Below are 23,709 nucleotides of genomic sequence, written 5' to 3'. Positions count from 1 at the left end.
GAGCCAGCTTCTCCCTCTGCCTATGTCTCTGCCTCTCTCTCTCTCACTGTGTGCCTATCATAAATAAATAAAAATTTTAAAAAAACATTGTGAATTACTGAATACTGCTGAATTTTACACTTTAAAATGGTTAATTTTACGTGAATTTCACATAGCCCACTTTTTTTTAATACCATGTGACAAAATACTCTTCTTACATACTGGTTTCTTCTTCAGTACACTTAAGGGATATGACACATTATTCCTGTAGTAACAGTGACTCACTGCACCACTCACTCACCCAAGGGACCACCCCTTCCATGGCCCCAATTATGCTAGAGGTTGGAGGGGCTTGTGTTTATTGAAAAAGACTCATGGTTGATTGTGATATGTCCCCCTTATTGAGAGTCATTACTCTTTTTTTTGCAAAATTTTTCTGCAAAATTCTATCATATATATCATTATTTAATCAGCTGTTGGACACGGAAATCACTTCCACTTTTCCACAGCCATAAATACTATTGTATTGTCTATTTTCATTAATAAACCTTTGTATACCTATGATTATATTGTTAGGTTAAGTTTTGTGCTACTGGAATTGTTAGCATCAAAGTATATATGTGGGGACACCTGGGTGGCTTAGCGGTTGAACGTCTGCCTTTGGCTCAGGGCGTGATCCTGGAGTCCCGGAATTGAGTCTCGCATCAGGCTCCCTACAAGGAGGGAGCCTCCTTCTCCCTCTATGTCTCTGCCTCTCTCTCTGTCTCTCATGAATAAATAAATAAAATCTTTTTAAAAAAAGTATATGTGTGTATTGAAGACTTTTGATCTCTATAAATAACTTGTCCTCCAAAAAGCTTATACCTATTTGAATAAATTTTTATGTATTTTTGGTGAGTTTTACTTTTGAGGTTGAACCTTGTTCTCATTCTGAAAGTTTCGTGAAACTTTTTTTATGTCAGAATATAAAACATTACTTATTTAGTTGGCTGAAATTTCAAGATTATCACTCATTATTCACTATAGTAATATCGATACTCAATCAGAAAGTGTTTCTTTCCATATTTGTACATTCATTTTGGCATTTAACCTCTCAGTGGGCTACAGGAGATGATAAATCCCTAATGGGAAAATTATTTGGACAATTAGCATTAACATCATATTCAGACCTTTCACGTGTAGATTTATTTTTTTTTTTTCACGTGTAGATTTAAAAAAGCTAATGAAACCCTGCATGTGATTGGATTATCACACACTTCTTTTTTTATTCTCTTTTGTTATTTTGTTTCACATCTGTAACAGTGGAAAATTTGCGTTTCTCATTTTGGTTACATTTCAGATGTTGAGTTTTCTTCCCTCTTTTTGTTTTACACTAATCTCTAGAATTTTAATACTTTCCTTTAAAAAAAATCCTCTTGACCATACTTTAATAAACTCCATAGGCCTCAGTACAAGACTAGATACGAGAATCATATTTTCTCAAATTGAATATTAGGATGTATGAGACAGACTAGGATCTAAGCTGTCTAGAAAAATCTGTGCCCTGGAGTGTCTCTTAAGGAAGCATACCTGTACTGTAACCCTAGGTGCCATCTACTTAGAGTTACTGAGTAAAGGGTCAGGTTTGGGGGTGGGGGTTGCTAGGGGAGTGTCTGTCAGCATCTGAGGTTATCTAGGGAAGAGGCTCAGGAAAGTATCGGTTCTAGAAATCATCTCCTTTGCTTCATGAGTTCTTTCTTTTTTTTAAGATTTTATTTATTTATTCATAGAGTCACAGAGAGAGAGGCAGAGACACATGCAGAGGGAGAAGCAGGCACCATGCGGGGAGCCGGACATGGGACTCTATCCGCGGTCTCCAGGATCACGCCCTGGGCTGCAGGCGGCGCTAAACCACTGCGCCACCAGAGCTGCCCTCATGAGTTCTTTCTACCTCTAGAAAGCAAATTTCCCTACAGTGAAGCATGTCAAAGAAATTTTGTAAAAAATAGGAGCAGTAGGGGCACCTGGGTGGCTCAGGTCATGACCTCAGGGTTGTAAAATTAGGCTTTACACCGGGCATGGAGCCTGCTTAAGATTCTCTCTCTCCTTCTGCCCCTCCATCCCAACCCCTGCTCATGTGCACATGTGTTCAAGTGCACACTCTCTCTCAAAAAAAAAGAAAGAAAGAAACAGAAGCAATATCCTCTATTTGGGTAAATTTATTACATTCAGTTCAGGAAATGGTGAGTTGAATCCATGTGATTGAATTTAGAGGATAAAACTTTATTCCCTACACTGTATATAGAGAAAGTGAGGGAAATTTCTGATAACTTCTACAATTCTCCTTTATTGATTTTGCAAATTGCAAAAGCATAGCCTGTATGCTTCTCTGAATTACCAGTTGGTCCCTCGAATTCCTGAACTTTGCAGACCTAGAAAAAGTTTGTTTAGGAATGCCTATTTCAGTATTTAACATTGCTGTACTATATACATGCAATAGTAAGCCATATGTGGCTATTTAAATTTAAATTTTAATTAATTAATATCAAAGTTTTAAGTTTCTCAGTTACACTAGCCACATATCAAGTGTTTAGTACCACATGTGGCTAATGGCTACTGTATTGAACAGTACAGGTATAGAACATTTCCATCATCACAGAAAGTTCTACTGTACAGCACCATCCAGAGTCTTGGCACCTTCAAGAGTAATGCTTACACCAAAACATCACCTTTGAGGGGTCAACCAGGAAGCTTTAATAGCTGTCTTTTGGCAGTCTTCCCCTTTCTATTAATTCAACAAGAACCAACTTTAAGGATTTATTGAGGACCTTTGTACCCTAATGAAAGACAGCATTTACATGCAGTCCTCTCCTGTAGTGAGAAGTGATACAGAAGCAATAAGTTAGCCCAGCAGTTGTGAGTTCCAGCTACTCAAAGCATTAAGTCTGGTATCCAAAATGTACCAATGATTCTGAAAAGTGAAAATTGTTATTCTGGTATGAACAGTAAATAAATAATACTTGAAGTGATTTTGATCTTTCTCTTGATTTTACAAAGCAATTCTATTAATTCCTAATTCTGAAATATAGAATGTATCACTTCCTAAGTTCGGCAGTCTAGCTTTTGAAAGTTATTTTGTACCTTAAAAGACCATCTTTATAAAATACTTTTACATAGACCCAAAAAGATTCCTAAGATACCTATTCTGTGCAGTTGTTCTGAAATATAGTCCTACCTACTACACTTACAAGTCTCATCATTCACCTTCTTCAGAGAGAAGATAGCACAGCCTCCTTTAGTCAGGTATCCTGACTTAATGTTAGAAAATTCTTGGTTTAGACCTGCATTTCTGTTTTGTTTGAGTACCCTATCCATACAGACTGCTGACTAGACCAAATGATCATATTGCCTGTGACTATATGGAGAGAAGCTGGGAGCTCTGATGTAATCAATCATCTCACCTCATTATCATCGAGGACCTAATTCTTACATGTAATCAACCCGAATTCTTTAACATTTCTACCTTGAAATGATGTTCCAGCCTTCGGTCATTCTGTTCAGCCTCAGCCTCTCCATGTTCTTCACCCTTTTTAGGGCTTTGAGTTCAGTGTTTTAAGCCCCAATAAGATGATCCTTTCTCAAATCTTTATGCAACATGAGTATTTATATAACTCTGTGATGGGTTTTACCCTCTCAGTATATTATAATATGACTGTGTGTTATTTTGTCACTTGGGTACAAAGCCAATTCTACATGTCATCACAAATCTTGTGTTTTGTATTTAGATTTTTTAAAAATATACCTCCCTGGGATGCCAGGGTGGCTCAGCGGTTGAGCGTCTGTCAACCTTTGGCTCAGGGCGTGATCCCAAAGTCCCGGGATCAAGTCCCACATCAGGCTTCCTGCAGCCTGCTTCTCCCTCTGCCTGTGTCTCTGCCTCTGTGTGTGTGTCTCTCATGAATAAATAAGTAAAAATATACCTCCCTGCTCTTGTGCTGATCAAACTTCATAATGCTTGTTTCTGGGCTGGGTGGGGGGTGGGCACCAACAAGAGAGTATTGGCTTTTGGCTGTTGTTTTCAAGTCAGCAATTTGTATTTATTCTCCTGTTCCTTTCTTGATAACTCTGTTGCCTCCTTAAGTGCATTCAGGAGTTTAAGTTAGCAGAAGTCTGAGCTAACCATTTTCTTGTTTTCTACTTCCTTAAATGAGGCACAGAATCAAATAACTGGGAGCATTTTGATGTTTGACATATTGACAATAGTTAGGATTGAGTTGAGAATTTTATTACTTGTAGTTCTCTTTTTTAAAAAAAAAGATTTATTATTAGAGAGAGAAAGCAGTGGGGAGGGGCAGAGGGAGAGGGAGTCTTAAGTAGATTCCACGCTAAGCGTGGAACTTGATGTGGGGCTCAATCCCACAACCGTGAGATCACAACCTGAGCCAAAACCAAGAGTCAGATGCTTAACCAACTGTACTCACCCAGGCACCCCAGTTCTCTTTTTGTTTGAATTCAGAATTTGCCTAATTTGCTTTGTACAAAATTGTATCTTTAATGTCTGTTACAATAGTAGATTGTGAATAGTCTTCTTAACTCACAATTTTTATGTTTCAGAACATACTAAAGTATACCTTCTAAATTAAAGTAGGTAGAAAACTTCTGGTCAAGGATTTAATAAACTGGGAGGTATGAAGAACTATCTCTATATAAGATCTAGATTTGTGTTGTTTTACCCAACAGTCTCTTTCATAACAGTAGTATATGGTACAGAGGTTGGCACACTGTGGCCTGGGCACCAAATCAGGCCCATAGCCTATTTTTATATATAAAGCTTTATTGGGACATAGCAGTGTACATTCATGTACGTTTTGTCTATGGCTGCTTTCATGCTACAGTGGCAGAGTTGAATAGTTGCAACAGAGACTATGTCCCCTGCAAGCCTCAAATATTTGCTATCTGGCCCTTTATAGAAAAAGATTTTTGACCCCTAGTATAGTAAAAACCCTTGAACTGGGAGAGTAGTCAGAGGACCTCAATGCTCTCTATGCTTGATTTTATCTCTTAAAAGTTGGCAGCAACCTTAACAGGTTGCTAAACCACTCTAGACCTCAGTTTCCTCACATGCAAAATGAGTCTTAGAATGAATCATCCCCTAAGGTTATGATTCTATAAATCTATAAACTGTTTTAGAACCATTTTGCTGTTTTACATAAGAGCTTTGCATTGAATATTCAAACTGCATGTAGTCACTGAGTTTAGAGAACTAAAGAAAACTGCTGACCATAAGACAGATAAATTAGGAACTTGCTACTATTGTTTTAAAAGAATTTACCTCTCTCAAGGCTCTTTTAAATAGTGCTTTCCTGGCATAAGTATTTCTAGATCTTTGATCAGAGTAGTAGCTAGAACAGGCCCTGAAACGTAAACCCAACATATTAAGAAATTCAGCTGAACTTTATTTGAAAATAAAAATAAAGCATCATTAAAATTTAGTTTCAGTGTGTGGGAAACTTTTGATATATAAAAATTACATTCCCACCCAGCTTTTAGGGAACATGTGTATATGTAAAATGAAATAAGCTTCTACTATAGAAAGAAGAACTTAACATTCATTGCTATTTTTTCATCATGGTAGGTGGCTATAAAATTCTGCGTAAGGACCTCTCATGCATTAACCCTAGACTTTCAGAAATCTAAGAAGTTGGGATACCTGGCTGGCTCAGTCGAAAGAACATGTGACTTTTAGTCTTGGGGTTGTGAATTCAAGTCCCATGTTGGAGGGGCACAGGTGGCTCAGTGGTTGAGGCCTGAGGCCTTTGGCTCAGGTTATGATCCCGAGGTCCTGGGATTGAGTCCTGCATCAGGCTTCCCGCAGGGAGCCTGCTTCTCCCTCTGCCTATGTCTCTGCCTCTCTCTCTGTGTCTCTCATGAATAAATAAATAAAATCTTTAAAAAAAAAAAAAGGAAATCTAAAAAGTTGCCTGGAATAATATCACCAAGATCACTTCTCTGTTTTTTTGCCCTTCCCTTTCTGCATTCAGTTCAGTTCATTTCAATGTATATTTGTAGAAAGAAACCCTAGTATGCCCCCCCAAAAAAATGAACCTTGTGGAAACATGTTTCTATTAATGTTTGTATATATTTAATAAACACCTAAATGCCTACACACATAAAAAATTTATCTTTCCCCTCTCCCCCTCTCCCTCTCTAAAAAGAAAGGAGGGAGGGTGCCACCTGGGTGACTCAGTTGGTTAAGTATCTGACTCTTCATCTCTGCTCAGGTCATGATTTCACAGTTGTGAGACTGAGCCCTACTTGGGCTTTACACTAGATATGGAGCCTGCTTAAGATTCTCTCTGCCCCTCTCCCTCCCTTAAAAAAATGTTATTCTTTTCAGAAAAATCCACGAGTTCAATATTTAAAATTTAGACTTAGACTACTTAAGTGATTTGATACTTAAACTACCTAAATGAGCAATTCTACTTAGATCAGCAAAAGGCTGTACTCATGTTCTGGCTATATGTTAGTAAGCCTAGGGATGGTTTGCACTTACAAAATGCTTTATAGTTCGCAAAGCACTTTCGTATACATTATGACTTTCAGCAGTCCTATTAGGTATGTTATGTCAGTTTTAATATTTTCACATCACAGCTGAGAAAGACCTCAAAAGGTTAAATGTTCAACTCAAGTAATATCAGGCAGCAGGTAAATGGCAGCACCAAGGAACATACCCAGGTATTCTGACCCATGGCCAGCAGACTCACAGAATTGAACATTGTCACAAAATAACTTGTATTGCTCTTCTTGTTACTGAAACAGTGTTTGACATCTTTGCACCCAGCAGTCTGAAAGGGTGTCATGCACTCGATATGATAGTAATTCTCAGCTAGGAATCAGGGGAAGCTATGTGTGATGTTTTAAAGAATCACTTGTAGTTGGTTCTACTGTGCGGCCTGACTTGAGAATTACTGTACTATAGTAACACGTGGTCATTGTTAACAGAAAGAGAGGGAGGAAAATGTTTAAAAAAGAAAAATGACTCATTCCTACTTCCAGAGATAATGCTGTTAACATCTTAGTATATGTTCAATCTTTTATATTTGTATTAATCTTTTTTTCCAAAAATGAGATCATGCTATTGATTGCTTTAAAACCTTTTTTATGTCATTCACAAGCATCTTTCTGTTTTATTAGACATCCTTCAGCATCATTTCATAGTGACTGCAAAATATTCCATTTTGTGGTACATGATTGAGTTCAAGATATAAGTGGTTTCGTGTACTTTCCCAGTCCCCAACAGCATTCCACTTTTATATGCATATGTGATTAATTTGAAGGAATCCGAAATCATTTAAAAGCTACCCCTCTTCTAGCTTTCGTCTCCTATAGGTTTCGCTTTCTGAATACTCAAGTTTGTTGAACTTTTTTACATTTGTCTGTTTTAATATTTTTTCCGTCTTTTTGTTTTAGGGTGCAGTACTCGCAGCTGTGTCAAGTCACAAATTCAACTCATTCTATGGGGATCCCCCTGAAGAGTTGCCGGATTTCTCCGAAGACCCTACCTCCTCAGGTAATTGGACCGTTCGTTCATTTACCAGTGTGACTTATTTGGTGTCTACATCCTTTCTCTTCCATTGTGAATAAACTTGTCCTGTGAATCTAGTAAGTTCCCCCAAGGAATTCTAAGGAAGTTTCTCAGCAACCAAATCCCATCCACGTGTGTCTCGTTCCTTTTCATTTTACTACTGAAGTTGCCTTCCCCTCCTGCTCCAAAACCAACATTTTACTTTTTTCTTTTTACCTCAGAAATACTTCTTCCCCCTTCCCCACTCCAGAGCCAACATTGCACTTCATCTAGTCCAACATTGTGGTCAGTCTTTTGGGATCTTTCTGATTACCTTATGCCCCAACAAAAAATTTCTGATGTGAGATTTTCCCAATGTCAACCATAGCAGATCAGACTTTGGGACAATAGTGCTCTTAATTTTATCTTTCAATGTAAACTGTCTTGTGAGTTCTCTCTCAAAATAATTTACAAGCTCTTCTCTTTCTATAAAGTCTGTACCACATGTGTACAAGTCTTCAGGGGAGAACAACACAGAAGAGTTACTTATTTGGATGAAATGTATATAGGTACTCCTGAAAAAAAAAACCACCAGTGTTCACAAAATTGTTTTAAAGAATTCTCAGATTTCCAGTTTTTATAGGGAGGTATTCTCAAGGATCATTTAGTAAAAATACACAGTATCCCTTTATATGTCTATGTAAATGCATGTATGTATCTGTTATACTCTTTAAATTTCATTTACGTATGTATTTACATCTGAATCACATGTCCTCTGCCCTCAGCTTTTCTTCCTTCTCACACTAGAATCATTCTGTTTTTGCCATGTGGTCGACTTTGTGCTGTTGGTTTGATTTTTTTTTTTTTGTACTTTTGGGCTTGCTCATTCAGCATCCATGTTTTACCATCAGACTCAAGGCCCAGCCAGCGCCCTTCCTAAAGCATGAGTTGTTTGTCCTTCACTATTAGCAATACAGGAAGAATGGATGTGCTAATGCTTCTTTCCTGTTGGAACTACTAGCATTTGTCAGTGTTTGTGCTTCTTCCTTCCCTCTGTTTCTCCACTCATGTGCACAAACATTAACATACACAGTTTCTTACCAGTTGGTATGTGCTTATTACACCTTGTGGAAGAGGATCCAGTTTTCCTATTCCAGCAGCTATGTAGTTCAGCATTTTGACCTTTACCAACTGGGATGTGAATCTTCCTCTTTTGAGTGAAGGTGATTTCCAAAAACATTCAGAAATGGAAATCTTAGAAGAGAGACTCTGAAGAGAAGGTCTTGCTGGTTTTCTCTTGCACTGACTTTGTGATTATCCAGAGCCCTTACCACATGAAAAGCAAAGTGGTAGTTGTGTTTATAGGTATGTTCCCCCATGCTCCCTGTTGTTTCGTGTCTGTCTTTTTCTCTTCCAGTCCATTTTGTTCCCTCCAGCTGCAGCATTTGGGTTGGTGTTAGCTCAGACCTCTCTCTTCTTTCCTCATGCTCCGTTTACAGTAGACCCACCTGGGGGGAGTGGTTTTATGTTGTACTGTTGACTATATGATATAGCCACAAATTTGGAATATATTGAGAGATTTTAGGTCAAGATCTAATACCATTTTCATCCTTAGAATCGGAACTGGAGAGCCTTGTGGTCCTTGCAATAGCTTCACAGATCTAATCGTTAGTGTTAACCCCTTAAGAGGTACCTCAGCCTAGCAAGAGTTTAATGCGCTCCTCACTATTCCCTTCTGTTAAAGAGGCAGATTTTTCTTTTAAGGAAAGGAACTGTCTACAGTTAGAGACATGCTTATTTTCTGTTAGATACATTTTTATTGCCCAGTTTTTTGTTTTCAGTACAATCTATCAATGGTATAGTTGAAATAGTTTCTCATTACAGCATTTGCTTTTTAAACAAAAAAGAAATCTCCCACACTGTCTTGTGGGTAGCCTGCAAGCTTTCAAATTAGTTGTTCACAATTTCACATTCCTTTTTGCTTCCCTTTCCTGTAGTCACACCTTCTTTTTCCTAAACTTCTGGATCTTAATGATCTTGTAAGCAGTCTATATCTTCCATTTGACATGCAAATGTCTGTCTCTAAAATATTTTAAATAGCAGGCTGCTAGGAATAAAAGACAAAAGAACCATTATGCAGTGTATGTGTCTGATCACCTCCCCTAAGTGAAAAGGAGATTTTTTTTATGTATTTAGAAATCAAAGACAAAGGAACATTTCAAAGAAAATTCTAATATTTTTGTAACTTTCACACAGCTATCAAGAATTATTCATATGTCCCTAAAATTAATTTTTACTACTAAATCATTTAAAGGGAGGCATTGTACTGTTTTATCGCCTTATTTATGAAATAGCTCTCTACCAGCAAACTTCCTTTTCTGCAACCAACAGTTGGTTGTCTGCTTGGTTGCAGAAAGCCTATTATATGTTTTGTCTGGACTCACATAAGTGCTGTACACTTTCATAAATTAACACATCTATATTTTCATTTCATCTTTTTTAATGTTTCTATTTTCAAGCCTAAATTCTTGTCCATTTAATTCTAACCCTTAAATTCTGCTTCATTTATTTTAAGTTCTAACATAACCTTTCCACTCTCTTTCTGTTTAAATCGCATGGGTTTGTTTTACAGTACAAAACACAAAGCACCTTTCAGCATTACCTGAAAGTTCTTGCAAGCCCATGGGAAAAAAAAGAGAAAAATGATCAGCAAGCATGTGTTTGTAGGGTGGGAGTGAGGGAGCAGGGAAAGAGGGGTTAGAGAATAGTGTAAGGTCACCAGCTGTTGTTTCTTGAGAAGTCAGTTTTTCATCTTTAGATAATGCCTGTTCTATTCTTTCTATGAAATAATGATAAGTAGGTAGTTTTCTTTAATGACCTTGCTTGACAAAATTAAAATCCTGCCCCCAAAATTCTATTTAAAACCACAATTTAAAAACAAACTTGAATCAATACATTTGCCAATTTGTCATCTAAAGAGTAACATGTTTGGGTATGCTATTTACATTGTAAAACAATTTTATATAAAAGATTATTTTTTCTGTTTTATCAAACTTAGTCCATTATACATACATTCACTAGAATTTGTCGAGTTTAATTGTATGATGAACCACGTATCATTCTTTTGTTACTTAGTAATCCAAAGTAGAAATATTCTTTTGTCATATTTCAAATCAAATAAATTGGAATCTGAACCCAGGGTTTTAAGGGCTGAAATCCTTAACAGTCCCAGGGAATGTGCTCATGGAACATGAGGATTCACCTTGGACTCAGCTCAGGGACCGTGCTTCTTGTGGCTCATCTATTGGGCCCAGCTTGATAACCTGCTTGCTCTAAAATCATACTGTTTGTTGTTTGTCCATATGCTGCCTTCCTACTAGGACTTCTAGCAGCAGAAAGTAGGTATCCCTTTGTTTTCCTCTAAGCTTTATCTTTTATGCAAAAGTGTTTGGCTTTGCATGATTCATAAGCAGCTTGACCTTTTCCTTGGCTGTTTGTGTTTAGATGTTCGATTATGAATTTTAACACTGCCTGACCATAAAGTTAAAACGTGGGTGTGTTGATTTCCTGAGGCGTTGTCCTACAAATACTACTGACTTCTCATTTTCCTCAGAGGGAGATAGGCAGTGTTAAAATTTCAACTGCACTTAATATTATCTCACATCTGAATTTCAAGCACAAATACATTAATTTGGGGGAAAGGGTAACATTTTGTTTTATAGCTCGCTTTCAAGAAAACTTTCAGGGTAAGTGAATTTTCCTTTGATGATTACATAATCTATAAGCAGGTTTTATTACTCCCTATTACTGACTGAATTTTTAATTAATCTGGAGCTGTGAAATAAACTCCTGAATTCATGTGTCTCAGCAACTTTTACCGTCAGACCATTTATAAAGAAAAATACAATTGCTAGATTTTAATTACAAAAGGACATGATTTGATTATGTGACATTAAAGTAAAAAGTATGTAAAAGATACACACAAATGAGTACAAGTAAAACTAACGCAATCTGAACAAGATGGATGGATTGTATCAATGTCAGTATTCTGTGCATGATATTATACTATAGTTCTGTACAATGTTACCAATGGGGAAACTGAGCAAAGTATACAAGGAATCTCTGTATTATTTCTTACAGTTGCATATGAATCTACAATTATTTCAACAATTTCAATTAAGACAGTAGAATAAATCTTTCGCTCTGCATTGTGCTTACTGGGGGGAAGTATATAAGAGACAATGAAAAATAAGAAAATCTGGATGCTAATAATTGATTACATTGTCACATTCTCTTGCATTTTTTACTTATAACTCCAACTGTAGCTGATTTAACATGAACATTATACAGTATATTTGTTAACTGTCTTTTGCTGTGTATTGAATTACTTCAAAGCAGTATTCATCCTCTCAGTTTCTGTGGGTCAGGAATCTGGGTGTGGTTTAGCTGTGTGCCTCTAGCTTCAGATCTCCCATGAGACTACAGTCAAGCAATCATCTGGGGCTGCAGTCTTATCTGAAGGCCCAACTGTGTGGGGGTGGGAGGTGGGGAGGAATCCTCTTTCTTTTTTTTTTTTTTTAAAGAATTTTATTTTATTTTATTTATGATAGTCACAGAGAGAGAGAGAGACAGGCAGAGACACAGGCAGAGGGAGGAGAAGCAGGCTCCATGCACCGGGAGCCCGACATGGGATTCGATCCCGGGTCTCCAGGATCGCGCCCTGGGCCAAAGGAAGGCGCCAAACCGCTGCGCCACCCAGGGATCCCAAGGAATCCTCTTTCAAATTCATTGTCATGGTTGTTGACAGGCTTCAGGTCCTTACTAGCTATTGAGCCTCTCCATAGAGCTGCTAATGACATAGAAGTTTGTTTCCCCCAGTTTAAATGATCAAAGAGGAAGGGCAAAAGTAAGAGTGCCCAACATAAGAGCCATTTTATAACCTCATCTTGGGAGTGACATCCTATCATTTCTCCCCTATTCTCTTCAGTACAAGTGAGTTAATAAGTCCAGGCCACCCTCCAGGAAAGGGATTTAATTATACAAGAGTGTAAATACCAGGAGACAAGGGTCTTGGAGGCCATCATAGAGGCTGTCCAGCACAAGTTAATGACATTAGAATATGAGACACTTCTCATTTGTACGTGCTTTTGTTTCTCCAGATTTAGCACACTTCTTTTTTTTTTTTAAGTAGACCTATCATGTCATTTGGAAATGAAAGCATCTTAGAAGTATTAAGTAATGTTTTTCTTTAGTTGTAAAGTGTTATATGAATGGGCACTTAACCAGGAGAATGTTAAAGTACTTTGACAAATTTGTGCCCAACGATGCTGCTGTTTGAAAACAGACCATTTTAACAAGCATAATGACATTAGAATTATAGCATATGTACTCTGACAGAATCCATTTGCAGAGTTTATTGCTTCTTTTAACCAATACTGAATTTTGAGGTGTCTGCATGATATACATGAAGAATCTAAAGGATTTATCACCATGTGTGAATTTTCATAGCTTGAATTGGATATAGCACAAATGCTTAAGTCCAAAATACAATTTCCATTACAGAATTCACTATTGCTTATAACTTGATTGTTAACCAGCATTTCTTTGTACAGTGGGAATAGAAGCTGTTGTACAGCAAGTAGGGGGAAGAGGAAACATTTGACTGCAAAAGTACAAGAGGGGAACTTTTTTTGAGAGATGAAAATGTACATTTAGATTGGTGAATTTTAATTTAATAAATTATATTTTAGTAAGCAGATTTTTTTAAACACTGTGCTTACAGGGGGGCTTTGAATGGATGATACGAATGTGTGTGTAATGGATTCAGTGTTGTATAAATGGGATTGCTAATACAACAGGAAAGAAGCTATCACTAACTCTTTAGAAAAAAAGCTTAACTAGACTCAGATGCTGAATTTGCTCAGTGATACTGGGTTTTATAGCTATACATATAATTTTTTAAATACACACAGATTTTTGTTACTGAAATAACTGCATATATGTGTGTATACAGTTATCAGATGTATGTAGTATATATATTTATCAAAATTCTTTAAGATTTGTATATTTCACTCTTTGTAAATTTTACCTGAGACCGAAAAAGAAGTATTAAAATCTATGCTAAAGTGTTAAGGAGTGCAGTGTAGCAATGTTGACCACTCTGCTGCTCATTTTGAAATGAATGAAAAATAACATGAATTGATGGGTAGATGTGTAATAAAGTAAATATCACAAGTTGCTGACAATTATGGAATCTAGGTGATGAAGTACAATTCTTTGAACTTACTATATGTTTGAAATTTTTCATAGTAAAACATAGGGAGAAATAGTTAAAGACAGAGTCAGGCCACTTCAAGACTGAGAATTTTTAGCATAGACATGCTATTTATTTTTCTGTTTTCCTTTCAGGTTATTTCTACTCAGTCAACTTTTTTTATGAGACTTTTCTACTCTTGTAATGAAATTCTTCTGGACTCAAAAGTTTTCGTTGACCTTAAAAGCACATTCCTCTTTAAAGAAGTAGACTCAGAAAGCATTTTTAAAACAGACAAGTTTATGCTTTTTGATTATTATTTCATAATAGTAGAAAAAAACTTTTGAGAAACTTGTTTGTATGGTGAGATTGTTAGAAAAAGCAGAAATGTTCACAGTTAAAGTATATGATTATCAACCTAATTTTTAGATACAAACCTAATTGCCAAATGAATTGTGCAGAGATTAAAATAAAATACTATCCTGAAGGTAGGACTTGGTTACTTTCTAATAAGTTTATCATTGTAAAAGTTTGGACGAAGGCCTATGAAAATAAACCTTATATGGGAAATAAAATTGAGATTAAAGAGAGGATAGAACTTGGATATCTTCTCATTACCAAATGCAAATTATTCAGATGTGTTGCTGAGGGTGAAACATGGTTTAAGGAGGAGCCAGTCTATAGTAGAAGGACTCAGTGTTACAGACTTGACTCTGGGGACTTGCTCTTCTGCTCACTGCTGCAGTCCCAGGGTCATTTGACCCGGTTGAGCCTACAACTTTCCAAGTATAAAAACACATGCCTACAGGACAAGGTTTTTGTGGAATCACATAAGGTAATGGGTGTAAAAGCACTTTGGAAGTTATAAACCATTATACAAATATAAGTATCAAAATAATTTTATTATGACTTTAAGGAATCAGCACTGTAAAATAAGCTGTTTTCTGTGGTTAAGTATTACATTATAATTCTTCAGAATTTACTCAGAAAAAATTTGTTTTAATCAAACACATTTCATTGTGTCTTTTTTGCACAAAGCCCTCTAACAAAATGCAGCCTGGAATACAAAAGTGAGTAAAATACCTACAGTCCTGCCCTTAAACAGATTGCCCTCCAAGGTGAACTCACATGCTATTTATTTATTAATTGATTGATTGATTATTTTTATTCAAGGCAGTTACAACTTTATTCAAAGGCTTTATAGGAAAAAAACTCTTTTCAGTTTTTGAGAAAAGTGAATAGTTCTTTCAGATATGACAGTATTAATCCACAAAATAAAGACTAATAGTTAAGAGCTTCTGTGTGTATGTGTATGCGTGTGTACATACACTGTGCTGTGTTATGTCATGTTGTCTTCATTATTACTACAGCCTCAGTATTTAAAACAAATAGCAATGGAAGAGGCCCAGAAGTGTCTTTGTGTACATTTATATTTTATAATGAATGGGAAAATGGTAGGACTTTTAGATGGGCATGGCACTGAACTGCAGGAATCAATTATATAGATATATCAGACAAAGAATGTGGTTCTGCTGGTCATACCCAAAGAAAGAAAGAACAGAACTAGAAGTGGGAATGGGGAGTGGTCAATGGAAGGTGTTAAAATGATCAAGGGTAAAGAAAGATTTTGAGGTTAGACCAAAACTATGTATTTATTCAATGTAAAAGATAAAGGAGAAATGGAATAAAAACTGTAATTTTCCTACCTAATTTCAGAAATGTAAAATTTGTGGCACTTTTCAGAAACTGAAATAGGCAGCCTGAGGACAGCTATGTATATGCTTCCCTTCATGATTGAAAACCCACCAAGTTAACCACATTTGGGTACAAGATAAGACTATAAATCCGTTCAGAAAAGGTAACAAGGTAAATAGACCTGTTGACCTGATGGGTCTTGCATGCTGGAAACACAGGCTAGCAGATGCCTTTGTACTTTCCAACAAGCCATCCACTGCATCTGTCAGAGCAGATTAGACCCCACGTGGAAGTGTTGAATGTATCATTTACATCAGGGTATAATATGCCTGCTTAACATATTAGCCTGAGATCCCCTTCCTCAAGGTCAGGAATCATACCTGTTTTCTCAGAAGCCCCTGCCTAGCACCTGGCAAAAAGCAAGAATGTTCAATAAATATTTTGGTTATTGTCTGACCTAATGGGGAGTCAGGTTCTTTTCTAACCTCCATATCCATGTGTAAACCACATGTCGCTTCTTGCTGATGTTTCTCCTATGTTTCTTAGTACAGCCAAATCATGTAGTAAGGCAAAGCATAGACTTCAGAGCCAGACACACTGGGGTTGAGTCTTGGCTCTACCACTTCTGGCTATGACCTTCCTTGACTTCTCTGAACCACAGTTCCCTATCTAGAAGGGTGTGATAGTGTATCTGCCTTACTGCATTGTCTTGAGGATGTGCATGGCCCATAATAAACACTCAGGGATTGGGACCCCATGTTAGTATTATTATGTTTCTTTAGAACTTAATTAATTCAATACATAGTTTGTGGGTGTTCTAAAATGAATCAAATATGGACATGCCTTAAGGACCTCACAGCACAGAAGAGTGAACAAGTACACATGTAGGGTAACCTGTGGAGTATGCTGAGGGTACAGGAATTATGTGAAGCTCTGGGAGTTCACAGACCAACAAGTGAAACAGCCCTGGTCTGTTACAGCCAGAATTGTTTCTCAGTGGTTAGACTTGCCATCTTGGTATTCACTAGATACAAGATGGTTTTATTTTCATCTTTCATAAACTGCCCTCTAGATTATGTATCTGCATAAGCCATGCTGGTAGAGATGGTAGAAACGAGGTAAGATTCCACTAAGATAACTGAATGAAAATGATAATTAGGTTTCTGTGGTATCAGTTGAATTTTTTTAACATACAAAAAACATTTCATTGATATTTCTGTAGTTTTCTGATATTGTAGTTTTGTAAGTCCAGAAGTTGAGAACTGGCTTTAGTAACTTTATAAACCTGCTATCCTTTAACTCTGCTGTTGAGGATGTGCTGGGGCCAGGGGTTCAGTGAGACATTTGGAACTAATTTCTTCACATCTCTTCTTTTACAAGGCTTTCAGTAAGGGATGATGAGAGAGCTGACTTTGAACTAATTTCCAGTTTTTTTTCCAACTCAGAACAAAGTAAAAGTCACGAGAAGAGCAGGCAGAGGGAAATGGGTTTGGTTAATAACCTTTTCAGGAACAGCAAGGGAAAGGAGGACTGACTTCTGCCTTATACCTTTTTTGTTAATCCTACTTAGTATTCACTTAATATTTTCAGTGAAAGAATACCAAAAGACTGGTGGGCATAATTCAAACTTTGTAAGTATCCCCAGTCCCTTCAACAGATGAATGGTCAAACTTTGGTACATCCATGCAATGGAATACTACCCAACAATAAAAAGGATTAAACCATTGATACACACAACAATCTGGATGACTCTCCAGAGTTATGCTGTGTTAAAAAAGCCAATCACAAAAGATTACATACTGGATGGTTTCATTAGTATAGCATCCTTGAAATGACAGACTTCTAGAAATGGAGAACAGATTAGTAGTTGCTAGGAGTTAGGAGAGGATAGGGTAGGAGGAAATGAGGATGACTATAGAAGGGCCAAATGAGGGATCCTTGTGCTGATGGAAATATTCTGTAGCTTGCCTGTGTCAATGTCAGTATCCCAGTTGTGACATCACATCAGTTTTGCAAGATGTTGCCATTGAAGGGAACTGGGTAAAGGGTACATGAGATCTCTCTGTATTATTTCTTACAACTGCTTGCAAATCTACAATTATCTCCAGAAATCAAATTTGTAATAAAAAAATAGCCACAGTACTATTTCCATGTGGATAACCACTTGATTTGTGCCTTACACCAGGAATCATTAACATATTTAAACTTTACTGCAAAAAGCAGTTGCTTATATAGCAACTTTTTTTCTATTGTAGAAAACTTGGAACATACAGACAAGAACAGAATGAAGTATAAATAGGAAAGTAAAGATCACTGCTGTTATGCTTTTGAAGTATTTCATTCTGTTTTTCTTCTGAGTTTGTATATGTATTTTTCTACAGTCGTAATTGGGAATATACAGTTCATATGGTTTTACATTCTGCTTTCTTGAATTTTATATCATGAAGATATCTTTATGTCATTAAAATTCTTCAGAAGTAATTTCCAATTGGCTATACATTCCATGATATGGCTGTTCTGTACTTTATTTAATCTTTCTCTAATTATTTGTTATTTTCCCTCATTTTATATGATAAATATCCTCATACATAAATCTTTTTTTGCATTTCCTATTTTTTCCTTAACGTAGGTTTTTGTAAATGAAATTACTGAATCAAAGTACAGGAGCATCTTTAAGGCTCTTTGATACATGTTACCAGATTGCGTTCTGGGAAAGTGATACTCATTTACATTCTCACCAGTAAGTGAATGCAATTGGATGAGGTCCAAGACCAGAAGTAATTAGAAACAGCGTAGAGTTCCAGAACAGAAAGATTCAAGATTTTTATCATTATCTAAAGCAGGATTTCTGAACCTCAGCACTATTAACATTTTGAGCTGCATAATTTTTTCTTTTAAAAGGCTGTCCTGAGCATTGTAGGATGTTTAATAGCATCCCAGGCCTTCCACACTAGATGATAATAATACAAACCATCACACCACAACCACCAACAGAAATGTCTCCAGACTGCCAGATGTCCCCTTAGGGGGCAGAATCACCACTGGTTGAAAACTACTGATCCAAGACTTAAATGTACAGTGAGGCATTTACTGTTAGCATTTCACAAACACTAGTGTTCTGAAGCCTAGCCTCTTTGGATTCTTTAGAGTATATATGTGAACATTGTCTGCAAAGTAAAATAGGCTAATCATTTCTTTACAGATGTGTAAGTGACTTTATTACTCCCCAGTATAAAGCTTGCCTTACTGATACCTCTCTGGATTCCTGGTTAAAAGACAAAATTTAAAGAAAGTGATTGCACTACCATTTCCTTTGCCCTGCAAAAATTATTTGCCCTAATATTTAATATGGTATTTGAAAGTGTCAATATGCTCAGCCTGTGTCTTTGTCTTTGAATAAACAGGACCCAACAGGTTGAGAACAATTTGATTCTCGACTTTGTAAAGGAAGGAGATTGAGTGCATTGGAATTTTTACTGACTTAAGTTTGAGCCTTAAAAATCCTAAGAAACTGGAACACCAGAATGGCCTAGTCGATTAAGTGTCTGACTCTTGATCTCAGCTTAGGTCTTAATCTCAGGGTCTTGACTTCAAGACCTGCATTGGGCTCCATGCTGGATGTGGAGCCTACTTGGCGGGGGGGATCCTAAGAAGCCTACTTTCCTCAGCAGGAGCACCCATTCTTCGAAGGTTTGGCCCTCAGATCTACAGCTGGCTTTACCTTTAGTTCTTGGTGAAATACACCTGTATGAAAGGCTCACCTGTGTTATTTCTGTAGTATTTTAAAACATCATGGGGTCATGGAAACGACACACTCTTCCTGATGTATAACTTGTTGCACAAGTAGCTTGATTATAGTTGATGAATTTCCTTAATTCAAGTAAGACCAGCTTGAATGTACTTTGAAACATGAGAAGCACACAAATACATTGTCACAAACAGAAACTAAAAATACTGTCATTAAAGTAATATGAAATTCACTTAAGTCTATCCAGTAAAGACATGAACCTTTGAAGTTCTGTTTGTCGGTCCATTGTTCTGAAGTGCAAGACTGAGGTTAGTTTGACATTGACTTTTTCTGTACTGGCTGTTTCTTTTCTGTTTGTTCCCCTTAGGAGCAGTCTCACAGGTGCTGGACAGCCTGGAAGAAATTCACGCACTTACAGACTGCAGTGAAAAGGACTTAGATTTTCTACACAGTGTTTTCCAGGATCAGCATCTCCACACACTACTAGATGTAAGTCTATCAGTCTGGGTTTTTTTTAATTTATTTATTTTTAGCAAATTGAATATTTAGTTTACCTTTTTTACTTCACATGAGTTTCCAGACATCCATCATAACAGTCTGTTTACAGTCTCAAGTCTGAGATATGTAGGAAATCATCCATTATAGTTTCATAACTGAAATAAAGTATATATAGCACAAATGCAATACAACATAGCAAGTCACCATAAAAAGAATTATGTATGTATCTCTGTGTATGTGTTTCTATTAGAAAATCCAGCTGTGATTACTTTTTATTGCTCTAACCATGTTTTAAAACACCGTACCTGAAGCATGAGTATCAGAGAGAGAAAAGCAAATAAGATACTGTGCAATGAACACATTTCATAGTTAACAATGCTGGTTTTCATAGACTCAGTCTTCTTAAATATAAGAATATGTGCCATCATTAAATATGACAGACTCTACTGACAGCAGTTTGAGATACAAAGAAAAATCAGAAGCTAAGATTCACATCTGCCATTATTTCAGTCATATTTTAAGTAAAATACCTTTCTTAGGTAACTTGGTTGACTTGAGCAGTGAAAATTTTCTTAGTACATAGTAGTCTGCTAGTATATGTTAGTCTTTTTACAAGAAAACCATCCCTTTATAAGAGAATGTTATTTGTGTTGAGGTACCTAGGACTTTTTGGTGGTAACTCTCATAAATCCACCATAGAACACAAATTACACTAAAGCAATGTTCCCCAGAATGTATTCTGGGGAACATTGCTCTGGGAGATAGTGACTGGCATTGCCATGGAGGAGGAAGGGAGTAGATCCTAAATGTATGGGTTAAATTACTTACTGACTAAATCAGTTAGGAAGATGCTACATTCTTTATTCTTCTATACAGATTTACAGTGGATATTAGCATATTACCAACTCTGAGATATCCCATAGCAAAGAAACTGGATTGACTTTGATAGCATTTCTCAAACTCTAGGCACAGAACTTTATTCATAGTCCTCGCATGTTGGTGAGGACCAGTTTGGGAAAAGCTAAGCTAAGAGCATTGCATTACGTTTCAACTTCACACTATGCAATTGTAGGTAACCTACAGTTGCCTCTTTCCAGAAATATAATCAAATCAAATTACTTATCAAATATTAAAAATTAGTTTGGCTTTTTTTATAGTGTCTGTATTAATCAGGCCTGACCAACTACTATAGCATTATATGCTATAAATCCTAAAATTTGAGTGACTTAAAAGAATAAACATTTGTTTCCTCTTCACATCACAGTCCTGTAGATTGGAGTGGAGGTGGGGGTGGGATGGTTCTTCCACACAGTCATTCAGGGATCCAGGCCTCTTCCACTGGGTGGTTCTGCCATCTCCCAGGGTTTTGGAATCTTCCACTGCATCATTTGTACCCAGCAGCAGATGAACAAAATGGAGAATTTCGCAGAGCCATGGTTGGAAATAGACTATATCACTTTTGCCCATATTTCAATGGCAAGTACTAGTTACATGCCTACCTAGCTGCAAGAGAGCTAGGAAATGTAGTTTTAAAATGTGCTAAATGAAATAAGCCAGACAGGGAAATATCAATGCTGCATGATATCACTTACATGCAGATTCTTTAAAAAAAAAAAAGTCAATCTCCTAGAAACCATAGAATCATGGTTACCCTAGGCTAGAGGTATGGGAAAGGAGGAGAGGTTGGTAAAAGGGTATACAGGCTTTCACTTATATGCTGAGTAAGGTTTGAGGGTCTAATATATAACATAATGACTATAGTTGATAATACTGTATTATATAATGAAGTCTGCTAAGACAGTAAGTGTTGTCATGGAGTGCCTGGGTGGCTCAGTCTGTTGGGCATCCAACTCTTGGTTTCATCTCAGGTCATGATCTCAGGATAATGAGATCAAGCCCTGTGTCGGGCTCCATGCTAGGTATGGAGTCTGCTTAAGATTCTCTCTCCTCCCTCTCTCTCTGCCACCCCATACATGCACACATGCTCTCTCTCTCTCTCTCTCTCTCTCTCACTCTCTCTCTTTCAAAAAAAAAGGAGAAAAGGAACTTAAGTGTTCTTACCAAAAAAAAGTTAAATATATGAGGTGAAGAATGTGTCAATAAACTTGTTTGTGGAGTCCTTTCACAGTATACACATTCATCAAATTCTCACGTTGTACACTTTAAATATATGACAATTATGTTTGTCAGTTGTCCTTTACTTAGAAGGATAAAAAATGAGTTTTCTCTCTAATGTAATTTATCTTACGTAATTTGAGGACATTTTCAGAGAAGTTTAATTTCAAATAACTGTTACTTTCCTCAGGCCTTTGAAATTCATTCTATTTTATGCAGAGTTCTTAACATTCCTTTGTCTTCTTTATTCATTGGCTAAATATCTATTGTTGTCTGTCTTTGCTTCATATAATGCAGAAGGTTTTTGCAGATGTGAATTTCCCACAAAAGTTCTCCCCTTTACTAAACTAGCAAGTGGGAAATTCGAAGGAAGCTGCAGCAGAGCATGGAGATCTGGTTTATGTCAGTGTAGTCAGTGGTTATTAGGTCATTGCTAAGATCCACTGACCTTTTAGATCGGGAACGGATTTAAAGGTTCAGACAAGCCCAAATTGGTTTTCACGGTTGTATTTTTTTGGCTAGTGTAACAAGGTATCTGTGCACACCCAGCTTGAGATTGCAGGGGAAATGCAAGAACATCTCTAGCTTCTACAAGGAGGGGCAGATACTCAGATGCAGACTGGACTTAGGAACTGAGCCAGGCCACCACTTATTGCCCAATGCTAAGCTCTTCAGACCTCACTGAAAACATGTGTTTTGAATAACTGCTCTGTTCTTGGGTCAACATTGTTGCAACTTCAGAAGAGATTCTAGATTTTAGTCAAGAAAAACATGTTAAAGTTCTTTTGGATTCTTACAGATTATAAACGTAAAGTGTCTACAGTATCAGCATCTGCCTTGTCAGTACATCTCAATTAGAAAAGGAGCAAGGGGACTGAGAAGGAGCTTTGCCCAGTAAAAAGACACCATGTCTGCAGAATTTTGCACACGAGTACTACACGTGAACCCCAGACACCCCCCCCTTTTCCTGCCACCGAAATGACCTGACTGTAAGGCCGTCCCTGGGCAGTGCTAGGTTGTGAAGACCCAAATTGACCCATCCTTCAAGGAAAAGCTTAATCATCATGAATGACCTAAGCTGTCATTAGAACATGCTCTCGTGATCTACAGCTCATAAATATAGTTCATTCAGCTCTTGTCTCAGAACTAACAGACTCCATTTCAATAATATAATCAATGAAGTATTCAGGTAGCTGCCAAATAGAGAAATCTAACCATTAAAACAATTTTTAAGACTTAAATACTTAGTAAAAAGGAACATGGTATGACCAACTCTGGTCAAAGTTTGAAAAGCTTTTTCTCAATTCATTTCTCTTCCTTCTAATGTTCCATAGTCCATGCTTGGATTGGAATCATTTTGTTTTACAGAATCAGCACTGGTTCTTTTTGTAAGGATTCCAAGTAGTGATACCTAGTAGCATCGTTTTGTGGGCCATGGACTGATTGTCACTTAATCCCACTGAGCCATTTTATGAAATATCTATTATATTTAAATAATTCCTGTTAATTCAACAACACTCTAAACAGCTAGGTTTGATGTCATCATTTTTAAACTGACAAAAAGAAACAGGATTAAGTTCCTGTAGGAGACTAAGGATCATCTATTACTTTATTTTTTTCTAAGTCATGCCTTTAAAATAATCTAAAAATGCAAAGAAATATTATTAGAATTTGAAGGAAACAAAACATCTGGTGTGGAAAGAATTTACATTAAAAGGAGAAATACTGTGGTTGCACTGAGAAGGGAAATGCTTTCTGATTTGAATTCTAGTAAAACACATCTCATTTAATCTGTAGTGAGAAATTAGAAAAAAAGAAACAGATCCAGAAATTTCTAAATGCTTGCTCCCCAACCAGTTCTACCTGGCACACATATGC

At 36.8% G+C, this 23,709-nt stretch overlaps 1 protein-coding gene across 8 annotated transcripts in view; it reads left to right on the top strand.

The window, feature by feature from the left end:
* CASK (calcium/calmodulin dependent serine protein kinase) overlaps positions 1-23,709 on the top strand; it is a 345,585-nt gene that overhangs the window by 246,277 nt on the left and 75,599 nt on the right. For all 8 annotated transcript variants that reach the window (XM_041740867.1, XM_041740864.1, XM_041740872.1 and 5 more), the window contains exons 10-11: positions 7,429-7,528; positions 19,586-19,707. In XM_041740867.1, coding sequence (XP_041596801.1) covers positions 7,429-7,528; positions 19,586-19,707 — 222 coding nt within the window. The remainder of the gene's footprint in view (positions 1-7,428; positions 7,529-19,585; positions 19,708-23,709) is intronic.

The sequence above is a fragment of the Vulpes lagopus genome, chromosome X, assembly GCF_018345385.1.
Source record: "Vulpes lagopus strain Blue_001 chromosome X, ASM1834538v1, whole genome shotgun sequence".
Lineage (NCBI taxonomy): Eukaryota > Metazoa > Chordata > Mammalia > Carnivora > Canidae > Vulpes > Vulpes lagopus.
The sequence above is the reverse complement of the archived record's forward strand: the minus strand, read 5'-3'. Positions and strand labels throughout refer to the sequence as shown.